Below are 27,904 nucleotides of genomic sequence, written 5' to 3'. Positions count from 1 at the left end.
AATCAGGATTTGCTGTCCCTGTTAGGAGAAAAGGTTAATTCTTTGCTCTCTGCCAGGATCACCAGGACAACAGAGATATCTCTTTGCTGTCCCTGTGCACATCAGAGCAGTGCAGTTCACTTGATGGTCATGACACTCCTTGACGACAGGACAGGCTTGTGAGATACCTGCTACATCGCCCTTCTAGTGACCCATGGCATTTAATGTTTTATATGGGATAGAGTTGTACTGAGATGCCCCAGTCAACTTCAGAGCCCCACAGTGCTCAGTGCTGTACAAACTGATTAAGCTTTACCGTGCAAAGACAGAACACAGGATATAGGAAAAAAGATGATAGGACTCTTCTGAGGTCCTGCAAACCTGTCCTAATCTCTAAACCAGATTAATCCAAACCTAGGCATAGCTTGCATTTACTCATGCCTGCTCAAATATCAAGAGTTCAGGCTTTCTTCGTTCCCTTCAAAATTTGTATGTCCAGCCTAAGCATCAGTCTGCACTCTGGTAAATCAGCTTGTTGTTGGATGATGCTGTTGCTGAACCGTGCCTGTCAGCTTTTATCTTGAAGACCAAAGAGCCATTCCATTTTGCATAATATAATGACACATAGATTGCAGCAAGATCTTTCCACAAAGAGTAGTGTCCCTCTCACTTCACTGGAAATGACAGCAATGTAGATACCTGCTCCTGAGCTAGTCTTCAAGGCTGCCATTAGTCAACAGAGAGAATAAGCATCTCTAGTCTGAGCCAATTTAGGTACTTTCTTCTGAGCTGTTTCAGATATTTATCTAACCGTTCTCTAGAGTGCCCATTTCTCTCTGGTTCCCAATGTGACAGCAAAATCTGCCCCAGGCTTTCTTGAAGATTTCAGCTTATCTTGATGTTGAACAGGAACAGTTCTGAAACCTTGGAAACTACCATGGGGAAGGAAACCATCTTCCACCCACCAACAAACCCACCAGCGAACCACAATATAGATGGGAATAAAAGTCAGGAAAACAAGATTCAACAATAAATATACTATGAGCGCTTTCTATAGACTTTACAAAATAATTACTCAGGTGCTCTACTTTAAAGAAATAATCGTTCTGTCACTCTAATCAATGCAGCAGCATTTTCTTTCCTAGATATCCCAACCATCATATTTTACTCATCCCAGCTGGCAGAAGGAGATAAATAGGAAATATGGATCACACTCATTAATCGAAAGCATGTAAAGATGGGGTACACAGCCCAGGCTTCCCCTGTCTCTTTCTCTCCTTGTCTGTGCAAAAATGTGTATATCAGTAAGCATGAAAGTGAGCTGTATTCTGCAGTGAAATGTCCATATGTCCCTTCTTGCTTTTATAGCATGAACTGGGTCATGGTAGAGTAACTAAAAAGTGATCCTGAGTGGAGATATCAAGTTCCTAAAATAAATTCTTGTTGTGTCCAGAAAGAAGGATGCTGTTAGCTGTAGAGTCTGGAGTCCTGTATACAGTTTTCCATCTTAAGACATCCTCAGAAAGATTGTCCAGATACACCCCACTCAGACCCTGAAACACAGAGAGACTAGCTGTTGCCAGTTACTTCTTCACTCAAGGAGAAGCTGATACCTCCAGAAAGCAACACTTATCACAGATTGCACATCCCCTGTGCCATCTGATGGGTTGATATCGGGCCACGGTACTGTAGTGTGTTATTTTGCAAGAACATCAGAGATGGTGCAAAGCCAGGAGAGACAAAAGCAAGGAGGCCATTACAGTGTCCTTCATTTTATCAACATAACCAGCACTGAGCCTTGGCGAACCATCCCCACCTTCCTGGGGTGCAGGCGTTTGGCTAGTGCATCAAAATCCCACTCTGGGAGCCCCAGTGTGAGGCAGCAGGACCTGCACAGCACGGTTTGGGGGTTTCTGCAGGGGTAGCTGTCCTTCTGGATGCATGAGCCTGCCCGGATTTCTTCTGTGCCTTGACAAGGAGCCCCTGTGCCACAGCTGCATTGCTGGGGCGTTGCTGAGCACGAGCTCCATGTGGAAGGGCTCGCCTATATTCATTCGCAGAGTATCTCAGCACCCCTCAGCATGAAAGGCATCATAGCTGAAAGTCTGAGGAGCCCAGATCACTGCGTATAGTGACGACTGAGGCTCTTAGAACAGTTTACCCTAGAAAAAAAATGTAATTTCTTTCACTTCCACACCCCTGATAACCAAAAAAGTGGTTTCCCCATCTTGAACTTGCACTCCCCAGCAGCTCCGTTAGCACCCCCGCCCAAGTGTCTCTTGCATCCACTTTCCCCCCCACCGCAGGAAGTCACTTTGAAAATATTTCCCAGGTTCCTTCCTGGCCAGAGGTCATCTCCGTGTTTTGGACCAGCAAGAATCACCATGTTCTCTGACACAACAAACAGAGAAGGAAGATCTGCCCTGCCCATCCAGCACAGCGCTTTCAGGCTTGTGTTTTTTAGCTGGAACTCCACCCCGTGCTGGTGGAGAAGGGATCGGTTCCCACTGATCGCAGGAAAGGGAGGTCACGGGGTTTGCTTGATTAAATCACCACAAGCCAAAAGGTTCTCTCTCTCGCTTACTGAGAATTGCTCACAGGCTGTTTAATTTGTTCCAAAAAGAAAAGCAAAACAAAACAAAAAAACAAACCCCGAGCCCAACAACCAAGAGCACACACGGAAAAGCAGGTGTGTCTCCAGCTCTTGGGGAAACAAAGGGCAGAGACCGAGGCAGGAGTTGACACTTGGATGGGGAGTTTCCTTCCCAGCACAGGAGGACAAGTTTGGAAAAGACTCGGACACGACCAGCACTTGTTGTCCTGCAGGTATGGATGATGTGTGTGAAACGTAGCATCGGTCTCCTCGTGCGGTTTAACAGTTTGGGGCAGGTGAAGGTGGCTTGAAGGAATTTTCAGGGCCAGATTCTGACACTGCGGTGCAAACGTTACGTGACCGGTAAACCTGCCGCAGGTTTCTGCAGGGAGAACTGTGATCGGCACATGTTTCATTTTGTGGTGATTAGTTGACATTTTTCTGTAGGATGCTTTTGGCTTTTCAGGGAATGAATTAAGCCATTCAAGCTTCTGTCAAAGTGCTACTGTCTGTTAGCTTGGCTAGTGAATTTTAATAGAGGTTATGATTAATCTAGTTTAAGCTCGGGGCTGCAGACATAGAGGGACGTGCACGGAAATACTCTGCTAATCTGGACTGCGTTTATTACCTCCTAAGGCATGCTACATAGTTTCAGAAAAAAACCCAGATCAACTGCAATAACATTTGGATTTTTTTTAAACTTTGTTTTATGCTTATAGGGGCTGGGATTTGCAATGCAGATGACAGGCACTGTATTTTTGTCAGCTGTATAAAATGGTGGGTTTGTTTCTTTTAAGAGCAATCTCTTGCATCCCCCTTCAGTTTCATATTAGGGGATGCTCGCTGACAGGGGAGAGGGACTTGGGGCACCCGTGGCCACAGGCTGAAACACTGCTGCGTACTGTCTTTGAGTGTCACATTTATCTTGTTTCCATTCTTTTGTATCTGTGTTTATTGCTGCTTAAATGAAAGCCAGTTTTACAGTGTTATGTTGGAGTGCTGTTGCCAGTGCTCAGTGTCAGCGGGATACAAGGATGCTTTCTGCTGCTTTCACCTCCATTGATGTCTATAAACCCAAAAGTCCTGCTCCATCCAAACATCCCCGTGCAGCAGTATCCACTGGTTGCTTAAATGATCATGATTCAGAAAAAAACTCTCTCTTTCCTTGTCAGTGGGAAAGTGATGCTCACCTACGTGCATAAGGAGCTTTCAGATTTGGGGAAGAAAACTGTTATCGTTTGAATGCTGTAACTCGCTTTCAGTGACAGTTTTATGGGAGGCGACGAGCTTGTAACAGGCAAGGGAATAGCAAGGGAAAGGACATTGGGAATTTGAAAGCCAGAGGCTCCTTTCCTCCTTGCTCCATCACTTGCTGTTGCATGGTGAAAATGGCATTTCTCAACCTGTAGATCTTCCTCTCACCCAGAAAATTCCTCATCTATTTGTGTCACCTTATCTATCTTGCGATGTCTGGCAACATTGCAGAACGAATTGATACATAAGGAAATTTAGGAGCAAATCTTTAGCATCTGTGTAGCCGTGACACTTGACTGAATTCAGTAATGGCTCAGCCAACTCAGCAGGAACCCTGTGTGAGTATTTGGCATTTGTCATTATTTAACTTCCCTAGATTCCTCTGAGTTCGCCTCCGGTGATCCAGGTTTAAAAAACAAACAAACAGAACATGCGTAGGCTCTGGGAAGATATCTTTGTCCTAAGCGTCTTGATTATTTTTATTTTTTTAACACCTCTTAGACAGGCTTAATAAAGCAGTTTTCCAAAGTCTCAATTAAAGACGTGGGAAATTCCTCAAACTAGGCAGAGCTTCCTCTCATTGTTAAAACACAAAAGACCAGCGCAGCCCTTACTAGAGTTCCTTTTTTAACCCATTCATCTTGATCAAGAAAGCCTCCCTGCTGCTGCCACCGTTCATTGCTGCAATTCACAGTTTGCCAGAAGAAACAAGGACTTACAGTAGGCAAGCATGGATGTGAATAGCATCATCCATGAGGGCATCATTAGTTTTGGGGCTATATTTGCACATTGTAAATTAAATGTACTTGCACTTGAAACTGAAATGATTTGCTGCTGAAATTAATCTCAGCCTTGTGTAAGAATCATGGCTTTTTAAGACCAAATGGGATGAATTTACAGTAAAACCAAACTCGTTTCGGAAAACCATTTCCAGTTTTTCATGGAACAGTTTCTTAGGGCTGTGACCTCAAAGAGGTGTCCAATTGCCATCTGGGAGCTGATCCACTGTAATTTCATGATTATGCAGAGTTTTTTTCTCAAATAATCTTGCATGTTGCTCAGCCTGCCTATGGGCAGTTACCACCCATCAACTAATCTGATCCAGCACCTGGTGCGAGTGGTAACGAAGCAGCAGCTTGTCCCCCTTATCTGTGCTCGGCAGCGTCCTGCCCGAGGACCGAGCCAGCGCTGGGCGAGGGCAGAACCTGCGGGGCTGTGGTGGTGGCCCTGCGCTGGGCTGGAGGGGTTGTGTTAGGACTGTGGGTGAGATGGAAGGCACGAGGTGGGTGTGCAGGAACAGGGAGTACGGGAAAGAGCTTGCAAAAGATGATTTGCAATGGCACGTTTCTCTCTGACGGAGGAATGAGCTGCTCCATGTTTTTTGCAGGACAAGGCAGTTCCTGCAGAGCAGCTAAGTCACTGTAGCAGGTTGTCTAGTAATTACAGTGCTATATTTGCATGTTATAATGCTGCACCAGTGGACTTTGTTAAGGAATTTTTGACTACATTTGCAGCCTATTCTGAGGGCTTGTCTGCTTACAGTGGTGGCCTGTAAGAGAGGTTTCACTCGCACAGCCATCCCATGACATGACATGGATGTTGTAACCTTAATCCATCATTTCTGCTCTCAGCCCATATTTTTTCTCCAAACTTCAGTTTATCCATGGAAGCCTGTAATGAATTCTGCCCCAAAGCCCCCCCCCCTCCATCATAACTCCCACCTGAGCAAGCCTAACAAGATGGGTGTACTGGGTCTGACTGGGATGGAGTTAACTTTCTTCATAACAGCCCATAAGGTGCTGTGTTTTGGATTTGTGGCTAAAACAGTGTCGACAGCACACCAATGTTTTGGCTATCACCGAGCAGTGCTTGCACAGCATCAAGGCTTTCTTTTTCCCACTCTGTAGTGAGTGGACTGGGGGTTGGGAGGGGTTACAGCTGGGAAAGCTGTCTCGAATTCACAGAAATGATATTTCAAACCATATAACATCATGTTCAGCAATAAAAAACAGGACCGGGGGTCAGGGTTGTCTTCCAAGCTGGCCAGTGCTTGGAGACTTGTGGGCATCTGTCTGCTTGTGGGAGGTGGTGAGTGATTGCCTTCACATCACTTGTTTTTCTTTTCCTCTTTCTTTCCCTTATTAACCTGCATATATCTCAACCCACTAGCTTTCTCACTTTTTCCTCTTCCTATTCTCTCCCCCATCCCACTGGCAGGTGGGGAGTGAGTGGCTGTGTGGGTGCTTAGCTGCAGGGCAGGGTCAACCCACCACAACAGGATATCCAGCCCATCTTTTAGACACCTTCTAATGGACCACTTTTGAATAAACAGAAGGCTTTCCCAGCCCAGAAAAAAAAACTTTAACCCCCTTGTGTCATCTCAGTCAGCTGATTTACACAAAGTAGTATTTATTTTAGGAAGAGGTCACCTAAAATTGACCACTCCTGGCATTGAAATCCTTCCTTCTGGCTGAAAGGGGACCTGTGTCTCATTTGCCTTCTAGGTGTTGCTACAGCTCTCACTTTATCAGGCTGTTAGCGCAAGCACTGATGAGTTGTTATTCCTGCCCCAGGTTCTCTCTAAAAACCCTGTGAAGTAGGGACAGCTAACACCATCCTTGTTTGGCAGCAAGAACAGAAACACAGAAGGAGCGAGCGTTTGCCTACATAGTTGGCCGCTGTCAACCCAGGCTCTACTTAAACCCACCTCAACAGGAGAGAAAATCTTGTGGCAGGCCAGGTTTGAGGATATCTGTGAGTAGCAGAGCTGTGTGTATTCCCCATTTAAATTGTAATTCGAAACATTAATTTCCAAATGCCTTCCCCAAAAACATAACAGAGCTGTGATCTAGTATGTAATTTACTGTCCTCGGAAATTCCTCAAAGCAGCAGAGCTTCCCACAATTGTTCATACACAGAGGAAAAGCTCTACTAGAGTTCCTGCTTCAGCTTGCTCCTGTGACCACTGGCCTGGCCCTCGACAACCATCAGGCTGAGTGTGTAAAAACCATCTTCATTCCAAAGCTGTCTCTACGTGCCTTATGACAGGCTCTTCACAGCGTACCCCTTGCTCCTGAAGTTGTTTTACTGTTCCTTCTTGAGGGAGAAATTCTTTAAATTCCTGCACGGGGTCCCTAAAATCTGAGTCCAACGATCCTATGGCTGAGATCCTGGATGAGCCTGTGCATTTCTCAAGTCTCTCCGGCTGTAAAACAGCACTGATGGCACTTCCTTCCTTCCTCTCACTATCCATCCTGTTTCAAGCCTACAGCTTAAAAAGTCCAATCGCTGTTCATAAGTGGTTATGGTCCCTTATCTCAGTAAGGACACACAAGATGTTAGAATCACCGAATCATAGAATGTTTTGGGTTGGAAGGGACCACAAAGACCATCTAGTCCAACCCCACTGCCATGGGCAGGGACACCTTCCACTGGACCAGGTTGCTCAAAGCCCCATCCAACCTGGCCTTGAAGACTTGCAGGGATGGGGCAGCCACAGCCTCTCTGGGCAACCTGTTCCAGTGCCTCACCACCCTCACAGTAAAGAATTTTTTCCTAATATCTTATCTAAATCTACCGTCTTTCAGTTTAAAGCCATTACCCCTTGTCCTGTCACTACAATCCCTGATAAACACTCCCTCCCCATCTTTCTTGTCGGCCCCCTTTAGGTACTGGCAGGCTGCTATAAGGTCTCCCCGGAGCCTTCTCTTCTCCAGGCTAAACAACCCCAGCTCTCTCAGCCTGTCCTCATAGGGGAGGTGTTCTGCGCTATTAATGAAAATCTGTTGCAAAAGCTGCCTGGTCTTTTCCGAAATGCCTTATTTCTGAACAGCCTTGCAATGATGGCTACAGCAGTGTTTCAGCATGATAGTACCAAACTTGGCGAAGGCTTAATCCATCTGACAGCAGTTAAGGGAGGCTTCCCTTGTCCATAACATAAGTGCAGATGCTTTTGAGGGTGTTGAAGCAGAGGAGATTCCTGCTGAAGTAAGACTTAGCCTGCCTGTACAGTCAGCAGAGAGAAACACAAGTGCCTCTGAAGATTTGCCATGGGAGATGCCCCCAAAGTTAGGCACCAACCTCGTCCCATTGAGGGCAGAGGAGCTGAAGAACAGTCCTCATCTTGAAATGTGCATTTTACCATAGGCCATGCTAGGATTAGAAGAAACACATGCAGCAGCAACAGCGTAGCATGAGAGGCTGAAGTTTTTCCCTAACCCTGAGGCCATCTGTCAGGCCACAGCTCACCTCCATATGCGTGAACTCTCCTTTTCCCTCTAAAACAAGGCAGCCTAGGCTGTGCTGCTGACTGAGGACAGCCCCTGGCCCATACTGTTCTTTCAAGCATTTCTGTGAATCTTGGCATTGGCTGAGACAGGGAACAGGCTAAGTATTGACTAGGTCCCCTAGAAAAACAGGGCAGAAAGAGACCTCAGCAGGTTATGTACTCCAGGCCTACATCTCATGGAAGGTGTTTGTTTAAGCTCTCCAAAGGCACCCTGGGGCCTGAGAAATGCCACTCCTCTACCCAGCTCGGTGTTGGATCTCATGAGCAAACCTGCCATCAGATGCAAGTTCTCTTGCACTGCGGTGCTTTTACGCCATGTGAGCCCAACATGCACCGTAGGGGCTCACAAGGCTGGAACATCCCTGGTCTAAATCTGAAGCATGATGTTAGTTTGAACCAGGCTGAACATCTGTCTGAAGTCTAATATTCCTTAAAGTCTTCTGAATATCAGTAAAACAAACTAGTCCCATCTATGTTGTTGATATTCTATCTGGATTTCACACCTAATGCCAATGATGAAGATGAGAGAGCTCTGATGATTTTGAAAACATTGTAGACAAGTATAACCTTCAAAGAAGTTAAATACTAGCACTATTTAGCATTTCTGAGTTACCCTGTGCTCTGAAAGACAGACCAGTACAAAAATGGTAAGGCTGGAAGTGAGATCAGTGGAACAAAATATTATTGTTAAAAAATAGAAAAACAATTATTTGTTAGAAAAACAATTATTTTTTCTCTCAGGCTTGATCATTACAGAAGGGAATTATGAGATATGGACAATAGAGACCTGCCTTCACTGATCTAAGGGATTTCCCTCCATTTATATGATTCTTTGTGCAAAAGGTAGATGCTATTTTTGTACTTCTACATTTTTGTTGCTAGGTGCGACAGGCCAGGCCCTCAGGCAGGAAACTCCTGCTGTCCAGAGCAGGATTATACAAACTCCAAACGGCTGACACCTACACAACTTGCAGTAGCTTCCTATACAGCCAGCTGTGCTTGCAGCAATAACAGGAAAAAAATCAAGAGGTTAATAAAACGAAATGAGCAGGAAGCATGCAGTCATCAGACTTTCTAGTACTTCAGTCTATAGAAGTAACCCGTGGCTGGCCTGACTTAGGGACCTAATCCAAAACTCATTGAAGCCCATGGAAATTCCACTTCAGCGGATATTGTTAGACCTCACTCTTCACTATACCGTTACGGGAGTACATGGAGAGTTCCACCTTCCCTGTACTCACACAGTGCTGAGCTCCAAATCTCTTGCTTCGTTACTGCTAGCTGTGAGATAGGCCTGCCACTAATAACTGCAGATGCTCCAAAAAGGATGAGGAAAAGAAGGGAAAGCTCATGGCTACATCCCTTCTCCCATCCCAGCCATCAGAGGTGAGCAAATGAGTGTTGGCATGTGCTTTTCCACAGCCTTTAAATCATATGGTACTTGGCTACGTGCAAAGAGCTGGAATAGCAGAGTGGAACTCATTGTTTTGCATTTTCTTTTTTTTTTCCCCTGTTGTTGTTCTACAAAACTCTAACATGAAGGTCAAGCAGGAGCCCTTAGCTGGAGTTGAGAGAAACCTCCTGAGCAGAGGGGAGGGAGAAATGCCAGGAAGAAGGCAAGAATTGGGCAGGGCTTTCTTTCTCCAGTAAAGTGCCGATTTAAATGCCTTTTTCACTTTGGTTTCAACTACGACTATTTTCAGCCTGGCATATTAATGTGCCTCATGGCATGGGGAGCATTCATCCCTTCACTTATGAGTCCCATGACATCTGTTTGCACACAACTATCTCACAAAAAATAAAAATTGTCCCCACAGTCCCCCTGAAAACGAAACCTCTGATCAAGTCCTACAGATCCCTTAGCATACCAGCTAGCTCAGCCCTCTGCACCATGCTAGGCACAAAGCTGGAATAACACAGTGCCTCAAACATCACAGAGAAGTACCTTGCAGCCTGTTTATTGCCTGTTTGAATCCTTATCACTAAGCCATTTGATTTGGAGTCCTTGATTAATTTGTGTTTATTTTGTTTTTGTTCTCATTCAGATGTGTTATCTAAGGTCAGTGCAACTTCCCCTGTCCCCCCTTTCCCTTTTAGCCAACTCTCCCATGAAATATTGTTGTGCCTGGGCGTGTGTTTCTTAAAGTCATTGTGTGCTTTATGTCCGAAACAAACATTGTCTCATCATCCAACTTATTACGCACTACCCAAAGGTCATGCTTTATGCACAGAAGGGAAAACTCTTCTGTTGTGGCTGAGGAAGAACAAACTGGACAGACAGTGAAAACAAGGGCTTTAGCCCCAGAGATCGAGTCTCTGAAAAAAAATGGTCAGTGGCTGTTTGAAAAGGATAAACCAGGTCTCAGCTGCTATAAGCTACATGGGCAGCCATGGAGCTAGACTGTCTTGTGCCAGCCACGTATCTGCTCCCTTCACACCTTCTGATCTTTAGCAGCTCCTGGTTCCTCTCTCCATATGTCCTTCACCTCCACAGATCTCATGGCACCATAGGCCTTTCATCCAAAATGCCTAAAGGGAGACAGAGCTATTTAAGCCACAGGAAAATGCTGGCGTGGGGACAACTGAGTTTAACTAAGTTTGCCGGTGATAAAAGGAAGACTAGGGAAAATGTGGGCCCTCTCCAGAAGGAAATGGGAGACCTGGTTACCAGGGCTATGGAGAAGGCTGAGGTACTCAGTGACTTTTTGCCTCAGTCTTCACCGGAGAGTGCTCCAGGCACCCCACCCAAGTCGCAGAAGGCAAAGGCAGGGACTGGGAGAATGAAGAACTGCCCACTGTAGGAGAAGATCAGGTTTGAGACCATCTAAGGAACCTGAAGGTGCATAAGTCCATGGGACCTGATGAGATGCATCCATGGGTCCTGAGGGAGCTGCTGGATAAAGTGGCTAAGCCACTATTCATCATATTTGAGAAGTCATGGCAGTCCGGGGAAGTTCCCACTGACTGGAAAAGTGGAAACATAACCCTCATTTTTAAAAAGGGAAAAAAGGAAGACCTGGGGAACTATAGGCCAGTCAGTCTCACTTCTGTGCCTGGCAAGATGATGGAGCAGATCCTTCTGGAAACTATGCTAGGGCACATGGAAAATAAGGAGGTGATTGGTGACAGCCAACATGGCTTCACTAAGGGCAAATCATGCCTGACAAATTTGGTGTCATTCTGTAATGGGGTTACAGTGTTGGCAGATAAGGGAAGAGCAACTGACGTCATCTACCTCAACTTGTGCAAAGCATTTGACACTCCCACATGACATCTTGTCTCTAAATTGGAGACACATGGATTTGATGGATGGACCATGCGGTGGATAAGGAATTGGCTGGATGCTCGCACTCAAAGAGCTGCAGTCAACAGCTTGATGTCCAAGTGGAGACCAGTGATGAGTGGAGTTCATCAGGGGTCGGTATTGGGACCAGCGCTGTTTAACACCTTTGTTGGTGACACGGACAGTGGGACTGAGTGCACCCTCAGCAAGTTTGAAGACGACACCAAGCTGTGTGGTGCGGTCGACACGCCGGAGGAAAGGGATGCCATCCAGAGGGACCTCGACAGGCTTGAGAGGTGGGCCTGTGCGAACCTCATGAAGTTCAACAAGGCCAATTACAAGGTCCTGCACATGGGTCAGAGCAATCCCAAGCACAAATACAAGCTGGGCAATGAGTGGATTGAAAGCAGCCCTGCGGAGAAGGACTTGGGGCTATTAGTGGATGAAAACCTGAATATGAGCCGGCAATGTAGACTCGCAGCCCAGAAAGCCAATCTCATTCTGGGCTGCATGAAAAGAAGTGTAGCTAGCCAGCAGGGAGGTGATTCTCCCCCTCTACTCCACTTGTATGAGACCCCACCTGGAGTACTGCGTTCAGCTCTGTGGTGCCCAACATAAGAAAGACACGGACGTGCTCAAGTGGGTCCAGAGGAGGCCATGAAGATGATCAGGGGGCTGGAGCACCTCCCCTGTGAGGACAGGCTGAGAGAGTTGGGGTTGTTCAGCCTGGAGAAGAGAAGGCTCCGGGGAGACCTTATAGCAGCCTGCCAGTACTTAAAGGGGGCCTACAGGAAAGATGGGGAGGGACTTTTTACAAGGGCCTGTAGTGATAGGACAAGGGGTAATGGCTTGAAACTGAAAGAGGGTAGATTTAGATAAGATATTAGGAAAAAATTCATTACTGTGAGGGTGGTGAGGCACTGGAACAGGTTGCCCAGAGAAGTTGTGGCTGCCCCATCCCTGGCAGTGTTCAAGGCCAGGTTGGATGGGGCTTTGAGCAACCTGGTCTAGTGGAAGGTGTCCCTGCCCATGGCAGTGGGGTTGGACTAGATGATCTTTGTGGTCCCTTCCAACCCAAACCATTCTATGATTCTGTGATTAAAAACCATATAGCCCAAGTGGAAAGATGCAGAGCAGAACAAATACCAAGGTGGGATGGCTGTTGTGCTAGAATGACACAGGAGTTTTCAGCCTAAACAACTGATGGGGAATGCAAAAGTGATGTATGCTGCTACGAGGCTATGGAGCAAGTGTGCCATCCAGATTGATAACTAAGGACCAGACCTTACCCTAATGAGCAGCAGATTCAAAGCAAGCAAAGGAGATGTAGGCCTGCTTGCTCCTGGATCTTATGGATATTTGCCATTCTCCTAGGTTTTCTTATAGTTTACTTCATTTTGTGTAAGCTTAATGGGCCGTTAAGGGCTGTTAAACACCAAGGGCTCGCCTTTGCCTCCAGAAGTTCCTGTACCTCTGATAGCCAGAAGTGGAAAGAACATTCTGAAGATCTGCTGCTACAAGCTTACTTCACTTTTGTAGAACTCTTCCCTAGGGCCTCTGCTATAGCCCACGTTGGATAAGAAGAAACTGGGCTAGAGGATCCTTAGATCCAACCAAGTGCAAAACTGTTTATGACATTAAGCAACCAGTACTCATTAGACGGTTTGGGGTAACAGTCTCTCAGGGTGAACAAAGGAGGAAAAACACAGAATTAACTGCTTTTACAATGAGGCTTGACAAACCTCTAAAGCAGAATATAGGAGGCCAACCACACGGGGTGGGTCATAACCTCAGTGACCCAGGATGTGTCTTACGGGGCTGATCATGGGCTGATCACCTTACAAAGAACTCCGCTGGCTGAAGACCTGTTGTGGCTACAGAGTTGTTTATTATCCTCTTTATCACTGACACCAAAGGCGTGTTCATCTCTACTTCTGCACAAGAGGGGCCATGTTCCCAGACACAGAATATAGAAAAGTTTCAGCCAACAGGAATAAAATACCTCTGTCTGGGATGGCTGCATGAAGATGGATAACTCTGTGTATTCTGACACAGAAATACTTGTTTCAACTTACACTTCTGCATTCATAATCCCTCACCAAAGAAGCCACTCCAGGGTGGGTGCTTCTTTAGTTGCCCTCATCAGTTATTTATAGACATTGGCAAGATCCCCCTGTGCCTTTCCTTTTCCAGGCTAAACAGTCCCAGCTCTCTCAGCCTCTCCTGGTATGACAAATGCTCCAGCCCCTTAATGATCTTTGTGGCCCTTTGCTGGACTCACTCTAGTATGTCTATGTCTCTCTCGTACTGGGAAGTCTGGGAACTGGACACTGCTTCAGATGCATCCAGGAACCAGGAAATCTTCTCATCATTAAGTCTGGTATCAAATGAGAAATGTTGTCCCAAAGACTCTAGAAGGAAGACATAGCTGGGCAGGTTAAGAGAGGCTACCAAATGTGTCTGCCTGTAAGAGACAAGAGAGTGGAAATCTGGGAGTCAGACTGAAGGATAAGGTAGAATAATCCAGGTCCTGCCGAGTGAACAGAGGTTATGTGAGCTAGGGAACCCAAGTAATGACCTGCAGGGCTGCGAGAGTGTCTATAGAAGCAGTCTGGCCACCAGACGTGAGCTACCAAACCCTGCTGTGAGGGATTATACAGCATGCCAACAACTTACTACTTCTGGCTCTGGTACAACCCAGGTTTCTCTGCACCATGCTACACTGGTAAGGCGACAGACGCCGTGAGCCATGTGAGCATCATCTCCCTGCCAAAGATGGGGGTACCTACTCTGAAGAAAAGTTATTCTCCAGCAGGCCTTTCCTATCCTAACATAGCGAAATGGCTGTAAGTGCAGGTGAACTTTGTTACCTAGCCCCATGAGAGAGGCAAGCCAGAGGTCTAGCATTAGTGTGGTAGCTTCCCAGCCAGGTCAACTCTACAGCTAGCCAGCAACTGGGACAGTGCTAATGTCTTGCCGAATGTGGCAGACTGTTTCTCACCTTCCTCCTTCCCTGAGTTAATGCTTAGCCAGTAACTACTGCAGTTAATGCTTATTCATGTCAGAATACCGTCACTGATCTAGCAGATTGCTATTCTCCACTGAAAAGCAGTAAGTCCAACTATGAACTGTTCCGGGAGGGCTAGGATGACATTCGAGGACTGGCTGGTACTATCCAGACTATGTTGAAAATGTTCATGGAAAGTTCTGTTGGCTGGTCTCAGAGCGTTAGGAGTGCTTGCAGGATATGATAATTTGACCATTCGGCTGGGCAATATTTTCTGTGCTGTCAATTATCTGGCTGAGTGGTTCCTATTCCAGCTACTGTGCCTTGCAAACATGAGTCTTGCAGAGTTATTTTCTTCTTGCAGGAAGTACTGCTTGGTCATGGTATGATTTGAGCCTGATCTGCAGATAGCTGGGACTAAATTATTTCCATTTTCCGTGTAGACTATTTGAGTGTGTAAAAAGGTCATCACCAATTCACAGGAAGGCTTACAGAGGAATAAAGGAATTTAAAGTCATAGGTCAAGAAGTAAAAGTATATACTTCGTAAACAAGGATGGAAAATGTGACTTGATGTAGAAAATGGTGTGAATCAGATCCCTCCTCGGGAAATTTCATTTCGGGAAAACCCTTGATAAGGCTGTAGATACAGTTCACCTCCTCTGTGCTTAAACCAGTGGGAATGTTGTGCTGGAGAGTTCCAGAAAGGAATTCCTGAACTTGTCGAAGATGGATATAGCAAAGTCCAAACACATCTCTGAGTACACAGATTGGTGGTCTTGCATGTCTCCTCTGAATCTCTTTGAACTCATTCATGGCACAGAAATTGAAGCAGTGTAAAGAAACAGAGGGAATTGGAAGAGGTCAGTAAACCACCTACCTGGTGCCCCATTGCCACAAACTCACATGGAGGCAGAACCAACGGCTCTCTTCCATGTCAGCAACTTCATTGCCTGTTCTTAAAAACCTCCAGTGAAGGGAACTCTGCGGCTTCCCTGGGTAGCCTAATCCAGTGCTTCTAACCTTTACAATTACACATTTTCCATAATCACCAACATACTTATCTTTGCTTCAGGCTGTGTGATTTCACATCACCCTTCACCAAGCTGTCGCTGTGAACGTTTATGTCAGTCCTTTACCAGGTGACAGACTTATTGTGTCCTTACCTGAGTCATGTCCTGTCTAAACCAAACAACCTTCAACCCATTCACAAGGTCATGCTCTGCTCATGTCTTAGCATTCACTTGGTTCTCCTTTGGATGCTCTCCAATACAGCAACATCTGGACGCAGCACTCCAGCCAAGGCATCAATTGCATCAAGTAGAGCACTTTTGTTACCTTCCAGGTCCTAAATTAAAAATACTTGTTAATAAACTTCAGAATGAGATTAGCCTTATTTTCCACATCATCATGCTGAGTGGATTTAGGTAGCTGTTTGCTAGGACTCCCTCCAGATTCTTTTCTGCAAGACTGAGGTGGTCAAAACTATATAAAGTCGTGTGAGAGAGGGATAATAAATGAAGCCCCAGGCATGACCAGATTCACCCCCAAACCTTTTATCTCAAAGGAATCTGCCTATTAGTTCCAACATGCTGGGGATTCACTCTGTCCTTCCATTTCTAAAACACAGCTCTCTGAGAGGCTGACCATGCAAAGTTCAGGCTGAAAAATATTAAGAACGGTAAATGGTGTAAGAACCTACGGTGTTGCATCCAGCTTCTCAGAGGCTTTGCCATCTTTTTCTGAGTTTGGGATACAAGTGGCAACAGGATTTGATTACACAAATTGCTGAGGCTTGATTCCAGAGATGAGACTGAAGTGTTAACAGCCAGGACTGGAATGAAGATTGGTGAGTCAAGAGGGCTGTATCTTGTTAACTTCATATCTAAATTGTTTCCACATTTATTTTTGCTTTGAACAGTATCTCTCAAGTTGCACCTATGTGGGAACATTAGCCTGGTGTATTTTGTTCATGCCTTATGCAGTGTGTTCACATGCTTTTGTAACAGCACATTTCCAGTCAATTACAGGATCAGGGTAGCTCTGCCTTGTTTTGGATCAGTGCTCCTCGTTCAGAGCAGAGATCCTCTAACACACTTTTTCTTGCTTTCTTGATCCTGTGAAGTCTCTCTAAGTGCAGTCTCAGATGTTGAAACCAAAAGTGTTCTGAGGTTGAAACTTTAAAACTTTAAAATCCAGGAAGTTCACAGTTTCTGGTGACATGACAGTACATGATGAATGCATACAGGAAAAAACCAGCAGGATGATCAGGACGTCCCCCTGTGCTCACATACCAAGTTGATTACATACTTAATGCTCTGACATTGTGCAATTTTCACATGGTCCTGCAAAGTGAACCAAGATTTCTCATACTTTTAGGCTGTGGTTTGATGATACAGTGTCTTGAGGAGAAACCCTCTCTTACAGAACCCTTTCACCTTGCTGACATTCTTTCCCATTCCCACACCCCAAGGTGAACAGAATGCTGTGGTCTAGCAAGTTTGGCCAAGCAGTCCTGCTTTAGCTGCCAGAGCTTCATTCTGCTGAATATGGTACTCCTGAAATCTCATGGAGATCCTTTGTACCATTTTAAAATACTCCTGTAGGCAGAGGTCTGAGCAAGTAATCTCTTCTGGTTTAACCTCTCTGCTAGTGAAATCCTTTATGCAATCCAGGAAGCAGTTTTCTGTAAGTTCATTGTATGTTCTGAGAAACTCGGAATTGGAACAGATTCCGATAATTGTCCACCCATATTCTACAGCCTGTGATTCACTCACCTATTAGACTACTTTTGGTGCTGTTGGTTAAAATTGTTTGAATGCCAGAGCAATAAAAAAAAGGGGGGGGGGGTTGGCGGGGAGGGCTTAAATAAGATTGCTTTTCCAGTCAAGGGCTGGCAATGTGAAAGGTGTGGATCAACCACAGCTAACTTGGTCTAAGGCAAGGCTGCCCTCCTCTTCACCCCATCCTCTGCTCTGGCACTGCTGCTTATCTAAACCTGCCAGGAGACAGCCAAGGGAGCAACACTGCCTGAAAAATCAGCAACTGTTTCTGTAGGGATAGACCACAGACTCATGCTGAACTGCTTGCCAGGGCAGAAAGGAAGAGGTCCTCCTTCTCCTTACCCTCCTGCCCACCTCTGCTCCTTCCCCCTTCCCTGCCTGGGGCCACGTATCTGCTCCTCTCCTTGCTCTGGCCCTGGCACTCACTGGGCCCTTCTCTGAGCTGATTAAACTCACTCAGATGAAAGCAAGCTAGACATCTTGTTGCTGTTTTAGTTTTCTGCAGGGACAGTGAGTTAAATTGGCTCAGAGAGGGGTCTGGAAGGGACCAGCACAAGGCCAGCAGTAAAACCTGCCAGCAGAGAGAGAGGTGGTTGCATTTAGTGCTGTAGATGTAGCCTTGGTTTTCTGCCTGTTCAGGTTCTTGAACCAGCTTGGGTGGGCAATAAACCAGACTGATGCCACTGTAAGAGCGGGGACAAGCTGTGAGGGCAACCAGGGCTTCAGTCATGCCAATTTAATCACCTTAAAACTGCTGCAGAATGGCAGGCTGAGGGCTGACTCACGGTGTTGTGGGGAGGAGCAGGTGACCAGGTTTGCAGAATAGGGAACAGGAGTAGGTTGTGTTGCTGCCAAGGACAATACACCCTCAAGATGGCTCATTGAAGAGAAGTCTACAGTCACATGCCATGATATCCTTAGCATCTGTAGTAAATGCTGGCAGCTGCAAAGCCTGAAGGACCAACTTTGCTAAACACACATTTTGCTTTTTATGACTCAGACCCAGCGAGAGGCAAAATGCGGTGACATGTCTTAGGGCTGTTAGAAATGGAGCAACCAACACACTCACAACAGAAAGAGGTTGAAGACCTGGTCCAAGCTCACTGTGACACAAAAATGACCACTACTGCTCTAGACAGATGACATCAAGAGCAACCCAAACTATGCCCAGGGCTGCCATGACAGCCGTCCATCCTCTTCCCCTGAAACAGCCAAGGTCAGCCAGCAACATGACCCTGTTGTAACTGCTGGACCAGCCACAATGTCACAACGCCTTAATTGGGGAACTAGTGTAGAAATGGGAAAGGCATGACACCTTATCAGACACCTTACTGACTTTTTTGCTTCTGTTTTCCTTCTGCGGTATGACAATGAGCGGCATTTACAGCTTGACTCAGTTGTCTATCTTGGAGACATGTGCTCTTTTGGGATGGCCTGGTGTGTGCTATGTGGACTTCAGCTCCTGCATGGTGGCTCTGGAGATCCTGGGGCACATCTGCCTACCCCACGAGTCTATCGCTTTCCCATGGACTTCTTACGAGAAGTCAGGGTCTCCACAGGGACTGCTTCCAGTCCATAGGGGAACAGGAGGTCTTCCCATAGACTTGTCTCCTGAATTAAACACTATTTAAAAAATAATCCCCCACAACACGAGTTTAATCCTAGGCTTTTCCACAGAAATTGCACAAGCTCGGTGAGTCACTGTCTCACACACAGTGCTGTGGAAACAAATTCCATTGATAAACTGGCTGTGATTGAACACTGTAGGGCCAAGGGCCCCGTTGTTATTTGGACAGATGTCCCCTGTTTGTGCAGTGGGTTCCTGGCTCCAGATTTTGTTCAAGGTAGATACATAACACATCAGAGTTTCCCCCAGTTTCTGGGAATTTCCTGCTTTTCCCCACCTTCCACAGGAGCCAGCAGAGCCGTAGGTCTGCTTCTCTCTGCAGCTTGTCCAAGGGCACCAACCCATGTCCCTAGTGCCTTCCAGGTCCAGCCCACAGCGAGCATGCTGCCAGTTCGGGTGGGAAAACTTTAGGGTTTTCCTCCCTTGTTATTTAAATCAAAGCCCACAGACATTTTTCCATAGCTACAAAACATGATTTTACTGTTTTCAGACCTCAACACCCTCTTTTGTTAGAGCAAAGGAGGTGAGTAACAGCAGCAGAACAAGTTAGTCCACTTGATAAACTAATCCGCAGATAAGACACTGAAGGACTTAGATCAGTGCAGGGGGAAACAATGAGAACTACCTGATGAATGGTATCAGGAAATATCTCCTCTTAAAATGCCTTGTGGCTTTTCTGCAGTGGCATCTCTGGTCAGCCTCACACTTGAAAATTGAGCACAGGCTCTAGAGGCGACTTGTTTTCTGGGCAGTAATAACATGTTCAGCTAATTATACAAGTTCCTGTGTCTTGGTTTCCCTTTGAGACAGCAGCCTGGGCTGTAGTAGAAAGCAGGAGATCTAATTAGAAGATCTTTTCTTTGAATCACCTGAGAAGGTAAACGATATTATATCTCTGGGTGTCTTGTTTATTTTCTGAAATATATGCAATGGTAACTCTTGTGCTGGATGGATTTGCAAGAGAAGGTGTAATTATTTTGCAAAATTTATGAAAAAGAGAAACTTACAGAAAAAGAAGGTCATGTAGATCACCTGTGTCCTGGGTTAAAGTGAGACCTTGCTATTTACCTCTAGGTATCTTCTACACTTTAGAGCTAACTTTAAAGGACATTTTTCAGCCTGAATGCTGCAGAGAAGAGATTTGGTAGCAAACCTGGGTTTCTTTAGCTCTCTGGGGCTTTATAACTCAAACATAATTATTGCCTCCCAGGAGACAGTTTGTTTGAGAAATGATGAATGTGTCCACATATCTTCTGTTTTACCAGCTGAAGTTTGATGCAGATTTGTGACCATTGCAAAAGATGCATGCAAAACTGTAGCAGATGCTGTTTAACCTCATCATAAATTTTGTTTAATGACCATTTTTCCTTTCTATTATCTGTTTCATCAACCTGTTATCAATGAAATATAAGTTCTTTGTATAGATCAAGCTAATGTACCATATGCTGTGAGCATATGCTGTATACACAAAACTATCAGAAAACTTTGTTTTGTTAGTGTTTCTATTACTCTGTCATGTCACTATCTCAGGGACTTGTGTCACAGCTTATAACTTGGCAGTGTTTCCCTCTTGATCCATTTTGATCCATCTTGGTCTCGGGATCACCCAGATTCATGGAAGTCTTTAGGTTGTCACAAGTGCATGATGTCTTCAAAACAGCAAAATAGTCTTTTCTGTAGATGCTGGATGTAGAATACTGATGGACATGCCCAGGAAACTGAAGAAATATTTCCCTAGGGGTTTTTTCCCCCCCCAATTCTGCCAGCCATTCATCTATTGGATAAAAAAAGCCTGTAACAGTCTTTTTTTTAATGGATTTTGGGGTGGAGTGGGAAGATATTCTGAATCAGTGAGATGTCCTGCTTTCTGGTTATTCCTATAAGAGCAGCCATACTGGATCAGCTCAAATGTCTAGCTAGCACAGTCTCCTGGTGGTTTGGGTTTTTTTCCTCTGTTGCTACCCTAGAATATCTTAAAATTGATTTTCCTTTTTTAGTTGCACCTCAGAATTCAGTTAACATTTCTTGAGACCCCATTTCCGAGTGGTAATAGTTCAGAGTCCATCACAGAATACACAATGTCAGGATGCTTTCTTTCTACCTTACACTTACCAGTGCTGAATTTCATGAATTTCATGACCCAGTCACTCCGTATCCTGCAATCCCTATGCAGACCTTCACAGGCAGACTTTGTTTTTGTTACTCTCAATCATTTAAAGTTTTCCAGTGTTGTATCACTAATCACTGCCTTTTCCACATCACTTGAGAACAGAGGGTAAGACACAGGCTTACACCCATGTTCCTGCAGAGCTCTGGTGATGACATCTCTCTATTGGAAAAGCAAATAATTTCTTCCTACTTTTGCCTCCTACCTTTTAACCCGGTCAGTATTCAGGTGAAGTCTCACTGCAGAACCACCTTTGGTGAGAAACCCTGACAAATCCCTGCTGGATACTCGTGTCAGTGACATCAACTATATTGCTTGACTATAAGCTCATTGCTGTCCTCTATCCTTTCACAAGGTGAGACGACAGATCATGTTCATATTATAATTTTCTGTCATGGGCTCTTTTGAGCGGGAAAGTCACCACAAAGTGCCCTGTCTACTTGGGAGCACCAGCTCTCATATGCAATATGGTGGCAATAGGCATCCATTGCCAATGTTCATTATCAGCTCAGGAGGGGCTGATTTTTCTGCTTTCACCTGGTGATTCACAGCCTTTCAAAGCCTGAGTTTGTATGAACAGACTTTTCAATACAAAAAGATCATAATTTTACAAAAGCTCATGATTTTAGTCAAGCTGATGTTATCCACTCAGGTACTGTTCAGTACTGTTCTTAAGAGCCTTTTCTCAGTGCTTTCCTTTCTTAAAATGATTTTTGCAGTCTGCTTTGGTTCTGCCTTTTCCTGTAGCTCTCTACTAGATGTCCATTCTGGAGGTAGAGAAGTGCTTTGTTAGGAATAACCAGAAAGTGCATATTCATAGAAAAATACGTATTTTTACATATTCTTCAGCTCCCTTTCTCTATTCCCTCTGGTTACATAAATGTGTCACCACCTGTTTTAAGGGTCCATGCATGTTTTGCCTCTCCCTTTATGTTTCATCATCCAGTCTACTGCATGACTAAATTAGCTTAGGTATTAATGAGCTGGAGAAGTTTGGTTTTTTCTGGGTTTTGATTTCAAGTACCACATTATAATTTGGTGTGTCAGTATTCTGGGGTTCCAGGTTATTTACTTCGTAACTTCAGTACAATTAATGGAGATAAAACCTCAAAAAACCATGGATTTTTACCAAGAGATACCACTCTTCATTGTTTCCCTTGTTGGCCAGGGGGTTACAAACACACAGAAATCTCTAGTTGAGCCCATGATGTTACTAATCCCTCTCCAGAGTGGGACATGGCTGGTAGCAGAGCTCTCCCTGCTGCAACAGGACAGGCCCTCACTTGCAGCAACATTTTTAACTATTCCCTCATGTTCTGGCTGTGCATTTGTCAAGTACCACTGTGAGGAATATTTGAAGATCCAAAGTCAACTTTTCTCATGGCAGATGAATTTCTAACACCTCATTTGTCCCTGTTAGGAATCTGCTTAGGAGTCTGCTTTCTCCAAGTGTTTTCTTTCTCCCTCCATTTTGAGTAGGTACAGCTGACGTGAGAAAAAGGAGATATGAGGGAAACAGTCTAGTGACAGTGGCAGAGGAATAATTATAGACCTTGTTGCATGCTCTGTCTTGGATGGAGTTAACAGGCAGAATGTGCTGAAAAAGTCTGAACATACTGTTTTTGTAGAGTGTTCTGGTATTTCCTACTGTGTGAGTCAGCTGAAAATTCCCTGATCCTTTTGCTTCGTTTTCCTCTCAGGTTGTACAGCAGTCACTGGACAAAATGCCATCCCCAATTACTGCAGGTCTCCACTGCCTGTTTCTACTGGTCACAGCGTGTTGCCAGACATCACAGGACTCAAACTTTCATCCATTCATCCAATACATAGTGAGTATCCTTTCCCAGCCCCACTGGCTTTCATTTGGTCTCTGCTTGTAGCACCCAGCTGCTATAGCTCTTTACAAAACCTCAGAGGACGTCTGTATAAGATCAGGTGGGAAAACTGAACCCAGAGTCTCCCCAGTGTATAAAAGAGATGGAGAAATCCAGGAACCGGGCTTTTCTTGCTTCCCAGTCTTAAAGCCTCTCCAGAAGGAACTGAGCAAAACTTCTGGTTTCTCACTTGTGTTAGTCTGCAAGGGATGTAAATTGCTGTCCCTGGAGCTAAGCCTAGGTGACAGTTACGTGGGCACTGTTCCTGGATGGGATTCACCCACCCTATGAGAGACAGAAAGCAATTAAGTCACCAAAACTAGCTCAGGCACAGACGTCCTTACAGGTAGGTGACAGGAGTCTCTTGGCAGTCGGACATGAGTACACATGACCAAAATGCCACCCCTGAGTGACTTGTGTTTAGGTGTTGTGCTTGGACTCAGGCTCTACTTGTTTCCCACTTTTTCAATAATTCTCATGTACCACTTTTGCTTCACTAATAGTGTGAATTATGGAAATCTGTTTTGTGCTTTGCCCTATATAGGGATTTGGTAACAGGCACCTTCCGCACAAATAGTCCCTAACTACAAACGACAAAAGAGGAACAGAGAAACGAAAGGACTAAACAAATGGAAGTTAATATAGTCTGGTAAAGAAAACTAGTCTACAAATCTACCAGCTCTTGGTCTAGCACAATTATTATTAGACCAGAAAATACTTCTTTTTTCTTCTACATTATGAACCCTATCACTCCAAACCAGATTCTAGCATCTATATTCAGCCCCTAGCACCACAGAGACCTTAGTTCTTACGGACTGACCAGAACACAATATGCTTTTTTGAGCAGGTTGGAAAAAAGGCAAGGAGAGGTGAAGAGGAAGGTGTGAACTCCTTAAGCTGTTTCTGCCACCATTCCTTTTCTTGGCAAACCAAGATATAGCTGGCTCAAGCAGCACTGTCTGCCCTTTGGCAAATGTCTAATAGTGAGCAAGTATCTTGTTTGCTCTGTTTTTTTCGAACTGTCTCCAGCTCAGCACTTAGGCATTTTCATGAAAAGAGTAACACTGTATTTTTTAGCACCAATGATCCATGGTTGATCCTGCAAATGAATCATCACTTAATGGTGTGAAATATGTGAAGTATTTAATGACATAGCAATACCCTGTAGCTGTTTGGGAGAATAATTACAAAAAGGAAACCACTGAGACCAAACCTGGGGGAAGAAGTGGATCGCAGTGGGCTTTCTGTAACTTTTGCAGCTAACCTCTAAGCTGAAAGGTAGCACCCCTAGCAGTGCAAAAATGCCAATGCACCTTAGGATGTTCACTGCCAGCACAGTGGCGATACGAAGCCCAGCTCTAATCACACACCAGATGGTTCCTTTATGTAAAGAGATGACTTAAGAGTTGCCAAGCTATTCACCCTTTCTGTAAATAAAGATTTCAGTAGGACTCAAGAAACTGGCAAAGCTGCAAATTTCCTGCCTGCGTCTTTGCTTGTTCTTTAGCCTTTCTTGCTAACTGTGGTGCCAATGTATTTTTAGGGCATGATTAAAAATAGGATGGTCTGCATCTCACTTGGCTGCACCCTGCGTGAACCCAGCCATACTGAAATTGTGCCACTACTGCCCTGGTCAACTATGTGCCCACAAAATAGCTGACCTGACACCTGAGCTGGAGCCAAGACAGTTCAATCCCCTTTCTACTGCTACTCAGGCTGGCTTTGCTGCTGCAGAGTTGGAAGCTCGGAGGAAAGAGGAACGCGAAGGGTAATAGGAGTCCACTTTCTGGATTCAAAGGCTGAGTGGCCAGATCTCCCAAGCAGTTTGCAAGGCTGGCGCAGGACTGAGAGCGCTACATCAGCCCCATAGCCAGTTTGCAGCTCAGATACAGAATTTCTGCTAAGCTGAGACAATTGCCTTGCAGAGACACACAAAGAGAGACCTGCAAACTCAGTACATCCCTCAGCTGGTGTTTAACATTTCCCTGCTTGGAAGATATAAATATTCTGTTTAAAGAGGAAAAGGGGGGCAGGGAGGAGCAAAGATTGATGGAGGGAAAAAAAATGATCTATGCCAGTATTTTCTTCACTAATTCTTTCATGCCAACAACAGCAGCTAGAACCTCACTTTGTTTTTTCACAGAGCTTCACTCTCTTTTTTCCACAGATTGACAGCGTGCTAGGAGAGGAAAGCTTCCAGTCAGAGATGCAAAGGCAGAAGCGAAACGGTATGTACATATATGTACAGAGCAGGTTCCCAGTAAGCTGAGGGTGAAATCACTATTGGGGACAGCAGCTCCTGAGGTACTGAACTTCAGTCATCAAGGAGGAGTAGTTGTGGTTTAACCCCAGCCAGCAGCTAAGCACAACCCAGCTGCTCGCTCACTCCCCCAGCGGGATGGGGGACAGAATCAGAAGGCTAAAAGTGAGAAAACTCATGGGTTGAGATAAAGACAGTTTAGTCAGTAAAGCAAAACAAGGAATTCATTCCCCACTTCCCATGGGCAGGCAGGTGTTCAGCCATCTCCAGGACAGCAGGGCTCCAGCACGCCTAACGGTGACTTGGGAAGACAAATGCTATCACTCCGAACGTCCTCCCCTCCCTTCTTCTTCCCCCAGCTTTTATTGCTGAGCGTGACATCATATGGTGTGGACGTCACACTCCAGGTCATACGGTGTGTGACATCATGTTAGTCAGTTGGGATCAGCTGTCCCGGCTGTGTCCCCTTCCAGCTTCTTGTGCCCCCCATCCTGCTTGCTGGGAGGATAGAGTGGGAAAAAGAGAAGGCCTTGATACTGTGTAAGCACTGTTCAGCAATCACTAAAACATTGTGTTATCAACACTGTTTTAATTACAAACCCAAAACATAGCCCCATACAAGCTACTATGAAGAAATTTAACTCTACCCCAGTCAAAACCAGTACAGTAGTAAAGGCACAAACAAAAGAGGTGGAAACTTTTGTCTGGTCAGAGACTGACATATATGAGCTCAGTTTTTATGCAAGATGAAATACATGTTGTAGAAAAAAACCTGAGCCTCCTAGGAGGGCACGGGCCACAAGATAATCCCGTACGGCTTCAGTCTGTGGTTGACAACCCATCCACTTGCTGAGTCAAAAAAGAGAAAGGGTGATACAGCTTTTCTCTGTATATATTATGTCATTTATATCAGCTTCCTATTGCTCTGAGAGCAAAGAAATCTGCCTTTTGTCAGACAAGCAGCAGATAAAACATGTGCAGAATATCTGCTGAGTAGGAATCAAGAAGATTTTTTAAGCAGAATGCCACATTAAGCTACCATTAAACAGCAACAGAGCCCAAATGCCGAAACAGAAGCCATCGATTTATGATTTACCCTCACACACAGCTTTGCAGTCTCATGCTATTTCTCTTTCAGTACTTATTTTTCACCCTCCCCCTCTGGAGTACACTGTTGACATTGAAGTAAGCCTTATGGATTCATCTTTTCTGGAACCAGTCAAAGAGTATTTCAAAAAACTTAGTCTTCCAGTTTCAACAAATATTTCAAATGTAGAAATGACAGTTTCAGAGATCAACATTACAACAGGTGGGTTGGTTATTTATTTTTATATTCTGGGTGATGTACTTTTTTGCCAGTATTTGATCACTCCCAGTTTTACCATCCATCATGCTTAGAAATCAGCAAAACTGAACTGTCTTTGCTGCCTACTGAAAGACTCAACAAGACTGAAGCTCTAGCACACAACAGCATGTTTTGTTATCTGCATCCCGCCACTGGTCTTTCCATAATGTTGACATTAGGAATAGCCCTGAATGCTTTTCTTTTCCTAAGGAAGGGACAAAGCCAGAGGAAGCCTGAGCCAAAGGATTTTGCTCCGGTTTGACTAACAAGCAGTCTGAGTTACTTTCAAGCTTCAGGAAGCTGCGACAGAGGTTATCAGACTGTTTACTTCCCTCCACTTGCATTTGGAACGTAAATCACTGTAAGAGGCTGTACTCTAACCCTGACAGAGACAGGCTGCATGAGATGAAGTCTTTTCCTGATATAACTCACTATACGTATTCTTACAGGTCAAGATATCAGACAGGTTTTATTACATGAGTTGTGGTTGTGCAACTTCACATCCAAGTAACTAATACAGCAGAGGATATACAAACGCACTGAACTTTTACAACAGCAGAGGAGATTTGGTACCTTCTTATCGCTGGCCCATAAAGCAGTGAAAGGAAGCGTTCATCAGCTCTCAAAACAACATGCAAACGGATCTTTGAAAGGCCTTCAGGGTCACCTGCAATGTGTGAAAATCACTTTGTTAATATCTTACTTTGCCAATGGCACATTAAGAGCAGAAAAACTTACAGTGAAGTGTTGGGGTTTTTTATTAGAGAGAATGTCTGGTTTTAAAGCACTTTGTGATAATGTTACCTTCTCTCACGCAATATAGAAATATCCAATCTGCAAACTATCATAGGATGCTGGCCAATATGCCAGGTAAATTTTTAGGATCAGGCTTCACATCTCCATTCAATTGCTTAAAAGTAATTGATCAGACTTATCCCTGTTACCAGTTTGGTTCCCATTTCTGGTTAGTCATTTATTATTGGTATAGTAGGATTTGCAAAGCATCAGATCATCATGTTGCATCATTCAAGTGAACTCACAGGAAGGGCAACATTTAGTTGAGATCACTGGTGTAAAGATACAGCAGGGTAAATAAGCAGTAGGTTATGCCTGCTTACTATTCTCATAGTATTTCTCTCTCTGACACTAGTCTGTCTGCCCAGCGATGAGAACAAGAGCTGTTGTTCTTGTGAAAATGGATATGCCTGGCCAAGTACACTGTGCAGTGACTTGATAACCTGCCCTTCTGTCAGCCTAGCACCCAACCTGCCCTGCAGCTACGTGATGGAAAAGCATTCTCTCAGGCCTTACTGTGAGCCTCAGACTGAAGGTAAGGAGAAACAGTGCTGAACTTCTTTGTTGTACAACTCATATACTGGTTAGAAAGTGGAATAGTGTTAAAGGTGTAATAAAGCAGCACGTCAGCATGCCTCTGGGATTTTCAG

General features: G+C 44.9%; 1 protein-coding gene across 3 annotated transcripts in view; it reads left to right on the top strand.

Annotated features, from left to right (window-relative positions):
- Positions 1-2,452: 2,452 nt before the first annotated feature.
- The window catches only part of ADGRF5 (adhesion G protein-coupled receptor F5), a 45,692-nt gene continuing 20,240 nt past the window's right edge, over positions 2,453-27,904 (top strand). Inside the window, exons 1-5 of one of the 3 annotated variants that reach the window (XM_075049004.1) lie at positions 2,453-2,805; positions 22,681-22,809; positions 25,022-25,082; positions 26,253-26,423; positions 27,610-27,789. In XM_075049004.1, coding sequence (XP_074905105.1) covers positions 22,705-22,809; positions 25,022-25,082; positions 26,253-26,423; positions 27,610-27,789 — 517 coding nt within the window. In that variant the 5' untranslated portion in view covers positions 2,453-2,805; positions 22,681-22,704. Of the gene's footprint in view, positions 2,806-22,680; positions 22,810-25,021; positions 25,083-26,252; positions 26,424-26,529; positions 27,134-27,609; positions 27,790-27,904 lie in introns of those variants that run through there. The other 2 variants (XM_075049005.1, XM_075049006.1) reach the window with 2 other exon arrangements.

The sequence above is a fragment of the Buteo buteo genome, chromosome 17 (genome assembly GCF_964188355.1).
Source record: "Buteo buteo chromosome 17, bButBut1.hap1.1, whole genome shotgun sequence".
NCBI classification, from domain to species: domain Eukaryota; kingdom Metazoa; phylum Chordata; class Aves; order Accipitriformes; family Accipitridae; genus Buteo; species Buteo buteo.
The sequence above is the reverse complement of the archived record's forward strand: the minus strand, read 5'-3'. Positions and strand labels throughout refer to the sequence as shown.